Source organism: Stegastes partitus, unplaced genomic scaffold, assembly GCF_000690725.1.
Source record: "Stegastes partitus isolate 25-593 unplaced genomic scaffold, Stegastes_partitus-1.0.2 Scaffold366, whole genome shotgun sequence".
Lineage (NCBI taxonomy): Eukaryota > Metazoa > Chordata > Actinopteri > Pomacentridae > Stegastes > Stegastes partitus.
The window spans coordinates 462,590-473,268 of record NW_007578097.1 but is presented as its reverse complement, the minus strand read 5'-3'; the positions used below and the strand labels follow the sequence as shown (position 1 = coordinate 473,268).

At 41.2% G+C, this 10,679-nt stretch overlaps 1 protein-coding gene across 8 annotated transcripts in view; it reads right to left on the bottom strand.

Moving 5' to 3' along the window:
- Window positions 1–6: 6 nt before the first annotated feature.
- Window positions 7–10,679, bottom strand: part of LOC103359323 (RNA-binding protein Musashi homolog 2) — a 249,750-nt gene continuing 239,077 nt past the window's right edge. For 6 of the 8 annotated variants that reach the window (XM_008284604.1, XM_008284609.1, XM_008284608.1 and 3 more), the window contains 3 exons: window positions 7,054–7,208; window positions 3,344–3,414; window positions 7–326 (listed from right to left, as the gene is read on the bottom strand). In XM_008284604.1, coding sequence (XP_008282826.1) covers window positions 3,373–3,414; window positions 7,054–7,208 — 197 coding nt within the window. In that variant the 3' untranslated portion in view covers window positions 7–326; window positions 3,344–3,372. Of the gene's footprint in view, window positions 330–3,343; window positions 3,415–7,053; window positions 7,209–10,679 lie in introns of all 8 variants that reach the window. The other 2 variants (XM_008284605.1, XM_008284606.1) reach the window with 2 other exon arrangements.

Here is a 10,679-nt window from a genome sequence, read left to right as displayed (position 1 = left end):
AAAAAAAATGACACAAAATTAAGGTTCAACTAAAATGACTGGCTAAGAACTAATCAGAACAGAAACAGAGGAAGGAAATAGGTGAATGAACTGGACGTGAAACATCATACCAAACCAGGTTGTAAAGTTATAGGAGGTTTGGATTATAGTACAGCAGTTGTTATTTTTCTGAGATGACTAACGTTTTTCTTTTCTTCTTCATATGGTTCCGACTTTCGTTCGTTTTGCCTCGGTGACGCCGTAGTGCTTGAAGTTGGATTAGCATCACCTGCACACAAAGCCAATTAGAAACTTCGTCCTGTCTTTCCTGGGCCACCAGATATACTCTGCTGGGTGATAACAAAATAAAAAAAAAAAAGGAAGAGAGAACGACAGCATTAGAAACGGCACATTTATCCAAATTATGTGACATTTAATAGACAAAAAAAACAATCTATGTCTTCCAGGTAATATTTTGGGCTGCATAATAACATGAAACAAACGTGAAAGGAATGATCAGAAACTGCAGCAGGTCACGACTTGCTGTGGGCGAAACTACACATCACGCTGAGCAACAACTTGTATTTAACAGTCTACAGGTGACTAACATACGACAGACTTACACCACTTGTTAATTTAGTAATCATGTTCTTCCAGCCCCACTGTGGAGTCTGGTGATGGGAGGAATGCTCAGCTGAACATTTCTACACAAATGTGAGCCACAAACGAGCCCCACACACGTCTACCAAAATAGCTGGAAGCAGACAAAAGGCCGTTTTTGTCTGGCTTTTATATCAAACAGTTTTGCTAACAGTATGGATGTAATGGAGGGACGAGGTAAAGCACTCAGATCCTCTCACACGTTTACAGCCGGACCACTTGCTACTGAAACTGTTTGTGCTTTTATTTCTACACAGTTTTAAGAAAAGTGACGAGAACTCATCACACAAAACATTATTAAGTGGTGTGTGTGTGACAGATTGACAAATACACATGATTGGAACGACTAAAAAGTCTATTTAAGATGGAAATATACTGAAAACGTTAATCAGACAGAAGAAAGACAAACTAAAGAACTGGCAGTAGGAGTGTGTGTGTGACCCCGGTAGAAACTTTTCCTTCAGTTGGTCAATGACTGCATTTCTTTTATTGAATGATAATTCTTATCTTCTTTATTTTTGTGGTTAAAGGTGGAGTCTGCGATTTCAGAGAAAGATTCTTGATGTTTTCCTCGTTAGCAACTCTGTCTCCTACCAGTTACCCTCCTGTACAACTAAACTGCATTACCATGTGTGTTACCATCTTCTCCCCAAAAGATTAGATTGTGTCGTAGTGAGAGAGGTCGCCACAGTTTGTTGTTTTTCACTTGCGGTTTGGTTAAGCTTTAGGCACCACAACTACACTGTTAGACCAAAACGTCACGCTTAACACAAAGACGACTGCTTGTTAGGAGCTTAGTTAAAGTCAGGCACCAAAACTATTTGGTTAGGTTTGGGGAAATGTTATGATTTGGGTTAAAATATGAGCTTTTCCCAATTTGTACTCTATTTTCTGGATTAGCAGGGTACCTGCTCTATATAACAAAGAAGCTCTACACTAGGTAGAGCAGCCTTCTTCTATGTTGCTCCCTGGTCCTGGAACAACCTTCTGAACACTCTTCAGCTTCATGAGTGTGTCTGATCATAGGATGTGTGACTGAACACTGCTCCTCCTGAGCTGGATTGTATTTTGTGTATCTTACGTTTTACTTTGTTCTGTGTTACTGGTGTCAAGCTCCATCTTCTATTTGTAACTTAATGTTGGTCAGGTCTCCCACCAAAAACAGATTTTAATCTCAACAGACGTCCTGATTAAATAAAGTTTAAATAAGTGAGCCGTTTTCCACTGCAGGAACTTGAGGGCCGTCGTAGGGCGACGTGTGTTCTGACTGCAGGAGCTGCCTCACAATTTCTTTCAGGGCTGATTTTGGGAGGGAAAAAAAAAGCAGCTACTCCAGAGGTAGGTACTTCTCTCTGTCAAACTGCTGTTTGGGTCTCATTGCTGATTGGTTGGACTCAAAGATGACGATAAGCACCATTGCTTTGCCCTGTCGGGATGCTGGGATCGCCTTCAACAATGGAGAATTACATTATAGGCCAACGTGACAGACCTCCATTGTTCTAGCTCCTACATGCTGATAGAACTGGAGTAGCGTTTGTCTCTATTTTGGTGCACTGAGTTCATATTAAGATCCTACACTGTAATGGACACAAAAACCTCATGCTGGACCCAGGTTTCTGCAGTGGAAAGCTGCCGAATGATTGTCAAGCTAAAGATGTGTTGCTTAGAGACATCACAAACAAAGGTGATGCTGAGATTGTCCAGACTTACAAGTACCTAGCAGTGAGTCTGGACAACAAGCTGGAGTGGTCCACCAACAGTCTACAAGAAGGGCCTGAGCCAGCTCTACTTTGTCACGAGGCTCAGGCCCTTCAATGTGTGCAACCGCATGCTCCTGATGTTTGATCAGTCTATGGCGGCCATCTTCTCTGCTGTTGTGTTCTGGGGCCGCAGGCATCAAGGACACCAACAGACTGAACAAACTCATCAGGAAAGCCCATTCTGTTGCTGGCTGTCAGTTGGTCACCCTGGAGGAGGAGGTGGTGGTGGAGCAGAGGACCAGACTGCAGGTCATCATGGACAACACCTCACACCCCCTCCATCAAACTGTGGACAATCTGAGGAGCAGCTTCAGCAACAGACTGATACAACCCTGCTGCTCCAAGGAGCGTTACAGGAGGTCATTCCTCCCGACAGCTATAAGACTCTTTAATGCTTCATTATAAGCACATTTCTGTTATCTCTTCTATATTCTTGTAAATTTGTTGACTTTTCTATATTATATTTTCTATATTTTTATCTTATTTTACTTTATTTAACCTTCATTTTAAACCCTAATATTCTGTGTTGTGTGTTTGCTTGTTTACCTCTTTGTTGAATATTGCTGCTGCAACAACTGAATTTCTCTCTGGGATTAATAAAGTCAGTCTAAATCTAATCCAGCTGAGCACATGTTTCCCTCTAAATGTAATTCAGAATGCAGTTCAGTTGTATCGAAACACAATTTCTCAGAGATGGATGTTAGATATGTGCACGAGCACAAATGTACACAGGGACATGTTTGTTTTCCATTTACAGAGTCAGACTGCATGAAAGCGTCCTGGATCACAATCGCATACTCCACCTTTAACCCAACAGAGGCGAGAAGAGCTCCGTCACACTCACACTTCACTACCAGCTTATCGAGAGGGGGTGAAGACACAACGGACAATGCGATGAACACATATTAGGAGGACAGAAATGCACAGTAAATAAAATGCAATACCTCTGATGAGATGGCAACCGGCCACCTGTTCAATGGTATCCATTTGTAAAAGCTGTCGCAATCAACGGGCCCTAAAAGTGTACAGTTAGTGCTTTTGTCAGTATGCATTTCAAAGAGAGAAAAGTGAGTATCATATCAACTTCCTTCAAGCTAGCATGAATGTGAACGTTTTGATTCAGTTGGATCACGTTGAGCAGCAGAGCAGGAGGCTATCGCTATGTCAATGCACTTCTCTTTTCATAGCCTCGGAATGGAGAAACAGTGCTCGCAGTGACACACAGGCTGCAAAATTACAACAGAAGTAAAACTCATTTGAGATGTTAAAAAGAGTTAGCTATGCTCTATAAAGTCAATGATTCATATTGTGTTCAATCATTCAAGGCGGAGCGACTTTCAGATCCTGCGTTCTGTTACAATGCGGTGCTCAGGTTGCAAGGACTCGGTGAAAAATAGTCTAAATAAAGATATTTGAAAGAGATAAAAGTAATAATAACAATACACACAATCCCCATTCATGCTAACATACACAATGATTTAATCTGAAAGCATGCAGAGAATAGGATCATAAACACCCTTCAGTAAGATCAGTGTGTTTTTGAGCGCTGAATGGTTTCCATTATGCAGCTCAGTTATCAGGACACTGTGAGCTCTCCTGCTGACAGGTCTGTAGAAATCCTTGGATTCAAACACCGCCGTGAAAAGAGAAGCACTTTCAGCCGCGATTATTTGTCTTTATCACCTCAATCAACTAATTGCACTCTAATTGTCTTGCATAAAAAAACAGTTAAGTTCATTACTGCTCCTTCACAGTGGCTGTTTTCATACTGGCTAAAAGGGATTAATAAAGTCGGCGGAGCGTGAAACAGAGGGACAAATCAGCGAATCTGAAGTCATCCATGAGGTTGTGAGATATGATGATCTTATACGTATTCAGTTCAACAGCATCCTCGGTAAAGAAATGAATTATAAAGCACATTTTAGTTCTGAATCATTTCCCGTTTTAATGTTCTGAATAGAGAGATCATCTCGCCGAGAGCAGGGAGTCAGAGGGCTGCTGCATCACCTCTCTGCTTTACTGCACTCCGTTTGATTCACTGGGTAATTCTGAAGTGGTGATTTAGTACGTAGTGGTATCACGGGCACAAATTGACATTCTGTAAAGGAATCACAAAGAATGGCCTGAATTATCTGGCTAAAATACACTATATTCTTCAGCGGTCTGTTTCATAAATTCAACAGTTTTCATATTAAAATGATGAAAAGGGAAACATTTCCGCCCAGGGTTTACAGTATTTCTGTATTGAAATGCTTGTTTTTACCTCCTCTGACTCAGGGTTACAAACTGTTGCACCAAATGAAAAATAATAGAAACAAATGGCCTCATTTCCATCTGTAAACTATCTGCTGGTAAATCTGCCTTGAAAATGAGCCAGCCTGGTCTTTCATAACAAATATTTTGCTTCCTACTCTGAGACCAACAGATTATGGCAGATAGCCAGTGGACCTAAAACAATTAATAAGAGAGGCTTTGCTTGGGTAGCAAAAAGACAATAAAAATGTTTTTTTTCCCCCCTCTTAAGCTTCTGGTTTTGCCTGGATATCATAAATCAATTACACAAGCTCGCAGAAATTAAAATGAGCTATTTGTACATTTGCTCCTGGTGATACTATCCCATACTGAGGATGCACTGTTACAGCCTCACGTTCACCTCATCCTCGCTAAGCTCTTACACTCAGTCCCTGCTGGTTTAATGCACAAACTACTTCTCACAAAAGAGAATTGGGAGTAGAACTGTGATTCCAAACCACAGTGTAAATCTGAATTTGGAACAAAAGCATAACTAAAAAGCAAAAAAAAAACTCCCACCACAATCAGATCAAATGATAAACATTCCTAAACTCAACTTGAAATACATTTAAAAGTGTATAAAACTACAAAGTAATTTAATAGTGAGTCAATGCAGACGACAGAAAAATGCCAAATTAATCCTCTTCATACTTTCTGGTTACTGTAGTAGGAAATTCAAGTTAATGATGTGGACTATAAAGTTTGAAAAGAGTGTCTTCAACCCTGTAGTCTTGCGCTACTAATGGGCTTGTCGTTATTCCGTCTCAGTTAAGCCGTGCATTAATTAGCTTCTTTCTGAAAGCAGGTGTTATTTTTATAGTTTATACTGTGTCACTCGGTTCAGTCGTGTAAAGCAGCACAAACATGCTCCAACGTGACTCGGGGATCTCAGCCCCGCTGCACCCTGCGAGGGGCCGTAAAACTCACACGGTAGCAATATTTTTTTGGGGGAGGGGATTAATTATTCAGTGAGGTCCGAGAAGACAAACACACAGAGTAAACAAATAGCTGATTGAGACTTCTTTTGGAGAGTTTGGTCACTTTATTGACAACGAGGTCCTTAAACATAATGTAGAACCTCTGGGCTGCAGGCTGAGTAATCACATTTATTTTGACTAAATGGAGATGCTAATATTTAAACGCTGGGTTATACGGTGGGCAACCTTTGAATCTTACTTGACAGCAGCTGTTTGAATTATTACACAGTTAAACATGATGCTTGTTGATCCACTTTTTTTTTCTAGTAAATGAAAATGCCACTTTAAGATCCTGCATCCTCTACTTCCTGGATGGAGCCACTGAAACGGAATAAGAAAGCATCCCTCCTGACTTCCTCAATGCTGTGTGCAATGTTGGAGAACAGAGGCAGAGCAGCCATGTCCCATTTAATAGCTTCAAAATCTAATTGGTTTAACTTTCTCCTCAGAGTTATTCTCGTCAGTTAAGATGCTCTTACTGGCTTTAAGATGATCTCTCCAAGACGTGAGTTTACAGTAATAGATTATTATCTTCGTCAGGAACACGGGGTTAGAGGCCTTTCGGTGCATTTCTGTAGTGTGATTACAGTCATTCTTAGCAGGTTGCTGCACTCCACCTACAGCGCCACACCGGCTAAGACACGCGTCTGGGTTCATCCTCGAAAATCTGTAGACGCCGTCAGACTGAGAGCAGCCTCTTTGTCGCTGTCACCTCTACTAGCTTTTTTTTTCTCCTTTCCTTACACCTACGAGTTGACATGGCAACCAGCAGCTAACTGATCAGCGAGGAGAGAGATGAAACAGCGTGTGGCTGAGCAGCTACACCTGGACAAGGACACTGGGAGAGACGAAACCTGCTCGGGAGCGTTGTCCTAGGCATGGAGCAAACTCAAGCTCTGGGACAGATGGGTTTCTAAAAATAAGAGAAATTTGTTCTGGTGGGGGGGAAGGAGGGGGGGTGACACTGGGTCTGAAGTGAGGTGATTTGTGCAACAGCTAAGGGGAATAAACATTTGCATTTGACACAGATAACTTTCAGACCTAAGATGGGGTTTACCCTGACGTACAAAATGCTTATGGGACCTCCGAACCTGACAGAAGAAAGAAATGAACTAAACTCTCCGACTGCACCGAACGGCTTAATTGTACTCGTTGGAATTTAGGAGGCAGGTGGTGGTTATTTTGATCGCTTCAGTGAGGGAGTGTAACATGCTTTAATTAATAAGCCCTACTGTTAATATAGAGCTGTTTTACAGACTGTCACAATCATAGGCTGTGTGCGTTTTCTTAGTGTCTAATTTTAGTGACGGTATTCTGACACAGAAGAGGCAACTGAGCTCATGGTGCAGCCAGACGTGACACAAAGTCTGAATCGGGGTACTCACTGTGATGCTGGGGCCAAACCCAGAGCCAGGCTGAGGGCTAGCAGCACTGATGTAGTTGCCCACAGCTGAATCCTGGCTGCTAGGTCCATACAGGTCAGCCACAGGCCCTGGACTGTTAGCACCAGGGAAACCTCCGGGCCTTGACGGGTTGGTGCCTGCATACAAACACAGCAAGGAGCAGAGCAGCTAAGAACCACCCAACGAGTACAAGTCTCCCTCGCTACGACTCAAACGGACACGTTCAAATCAAAAGAACACATCACTGGATTCATACGTTCGTCTCGAAGGACTTGGCCGCAGCTCACATTACAGATACTTACTGCATTTTGAGACTACGTGTTCAATTTTGGTCTAAAATGGGCTGACAAAATGGAGCAGAATTTAGGTTTAATGTAATTTGAAACAAACAGAATTAAGGGTGAATCCAGTATGATATTCTAAATATAATCTACATGCTGTGTGTATTATGCACAGGAGTAACATTCACTTTTGTAGAATCATGCACAACACAAAACAGGCACTTTGCTAAAAATACTTCCACCATGCTAATAAACTAGTAAAGGTTGCAGTGTAAATGTTGCCATGCATAATGTGAAGGAGTACTTGTAAAACAACATCGGCTGTTGAATAAGAAGAGTAACACAGGATCATGGTGTTAAAGATTGGAATTTCTCTCGAGCATTTCGAACCCAAACACTTGAAATACTACGTGCTGCTTCCCTATTAGACCTGATTAACTGCTACCAGCAAGAACCTCCTAAATATTCTCAGCACTTTCGGGTTTCAGCTTCTCAGCCGGCTGGACTTGACTTCCAGCGTAAAGCAAAAGAGGTATGTCGGGAAAGAGAAGGAGGCATTAGGGGGAAATATAAAAGCTTGACCCGAGTTCATCCTGCAGGTCCAAACTTGGTGGGGGATAAAAAAGAAGTACTGTACATGACTTACCACCTTTGCCCTGTGAGTAAGAGCAACTCAGACTAATAAAATGCCTTTTGAAAATCCATATGCCTACTAAAGGCCAATAACACTGGCAATACAAGGGGAAAAAAAACAGTCAAGGAGAAAGAAAAATGCACTGATCTCTTAACAGCAATCTCCTTTGCTGTCAACTTCACATAACCCTCCGTCTCACCCTTATTCACAGACAGATTGTGGAAAAAAAAAGAAGAAAAAAAACACTGTACAGCTGCATTAAAAAGAAAAATCTTCCGACCACAGAAAATGCTTGATCTCGTGTATATGAGCTCGTGAACCCTGTGATGCCTGAGAGGAGGTCTTTGTAGAACAAAACAGAGCGCCTGCAGGACATCCATTGTGTTGATGTCGAGACACACACACACACGCACACACACACACAGTACACTAACCATCATTGCCGCCTTGTTTAACATATCACTGCTTCATCTATCAAAGCTGTATTAGACAGGTTAGGTCCATCAGAAGCACCTCCAAACACGCTTTAGATATCCGTGTGTAGCACTCTAGAAAAATGAAGCCATCTTACTAAACACACATCTAGTGGAGTTGACACTGCTGTTTAACTGTAAGGACTTTAAACAGTGAGCAGCTAGTGCTCTTATCTTGCCTGCACAGCCCCCAGTAGGCTGGCTTATTATATAATTAAGGATTTTTTCAGTTGAAATGGCAATCCTCATTTCCTATGACTGCTGATTTTTATTGGAGTGTGGCTCACCCCTCTCCCAGTAAAACTGCTTTATTTTATTTATTTATTTTTTTCCCATTTCAATGTAAGGGCTGCACCGGTTGTGCATTCAGCTTTGGGAGCCAAAATAATACAGAGTGCAATGTGGGTCAGACTGCTGTTCACGATAGCGTCCACTGTAACGCACATTCATGTGTTCATTTTAATACGTTATTTTTCATAATCATAAAGACGCTGTTAAGTCTTTCTTGCACTGACGTTGCATTTGGCTGAAAGAGCTGAAGAGAAAATCATTTGATGCTAAGACTGACTTGTGTTTGTGCAAGAAACATGTAAAAAACCCGAATTAACTAAGAAACTTCTAATTTCTTGCTTTATACAAAACACAGTGTGCGTGTACGACGCCTGCCTGTCTCAGCCAAGTTATACTCAAAGTACAGATGCAAGAATGGTGCACACGAACAGCACTTTTCAATGAGATTTGCCATAAACTGCATACAGACACTGTCCTATTCTCCCTGTCAGGAATCTTGTGCAGCACAATCTTCATCTACTGACCTCCAGTTCAGGCCCCTAATGTAAAAAAAAAAAAAAAATCAATTACATTTCTGGAAAATCATTCATACTTGCTTTTATCTACTTGAAACATCCAAACAAACGGTATCATTGTCTCTGAATTTGATATAATTAGGGTCAAGGTTGGCTGCAGATATAAAATCTATTCCGAAAACAACACGCACGTAAATCATGTTACGATGCAATCAAGCTATGTTGACTCACTCAGGATTTGAACGTGTCCTCTCAGGTGAGACAAGCTCTGTGTTTTGACAACCGAGCAATATCCAAAAATAATTCAACAACAGAGTCACTTACAATAGCTGCTGCTGAAAAAAATGTGGTGACTTTTGACACAAAACCTTCCCTTATGTTAGCTATAACACACTACAAGCAGGCGAGGGCATTGATGTGTATTTAGCAGATCTATTAGAAGTGTATGGGAAGGCGTTTGCACCGTTGCCTCACTTGCACAAGCGATACAAAGATACTAAAGCAACAGGCCAACAAGAAACCCCTCAGAACTCCAGAAAGTTACATCTGTGCAATTGTCTTTCGAAAGCTTGTCTGTGCAGTTTTCCTTTTTGCTGTTTGCTGTGGTAAAGTTTGCACAGACAGTCTGTAGGAAATGCCAACATCTGCCTGGGGCAGCTGGCCAACACTTTAACCATTAGGGGGAGAGCTGGCTTCATACTTCTGCACTTACTTTACAAGACCGAAGGGGTGACAGGACAACTCCCTTTGTTTTCATTATTATTTTTTTTTTTGCTACTGTTCTCATGAAACACAGTGGCGGGGGACACATGAGTCTCCAGAGGCAAGGAAGCTAACCGCTGTGTTTAGGTCAACACTTTCACCTACACCAAGGCACATCTCCCACACTGCATGATGGCGCTCCACTAAACTAGATTTTCTGTTCTTACAGCTACTTGAAATGAAACAAACATTGGTGGTACGTCATGTCAGTGCAAACACAATCATGTCATTATCAGAATGAAAAAAAAAAAAAAAAACTGTCACAAACACTGTGGTATTTCAAAAAATAAAGAATAAAAAATTTTAGCTTTTTCTGCTTTCAAAGAAAAAGGATGAATTTATAAAAAATGTTATGCATTGCTTGCAGTTATTGAATGTGCAGTACATTTTACTTGTCAGTGGGGTTTCATCCCTGGCTTTTCAAAACTATGATTACATAAGGCAGAGAAGAGAACATCAGGAGAAAAAAAAAAGCACAGAAGATGAAAATGTTCTTGTGTTGTAGAGTAATGGCGGCATTATGCAAAAATGTTGTCTATTAAGTGTTCAACATTGTGCAGCATTTCTACCAATTTCACACGCTAATAATACAAGCAATCATTCTTACACTTAGAATACTTAAAGGGCTCGACTGAAAAAAAAAAAAAAAAAA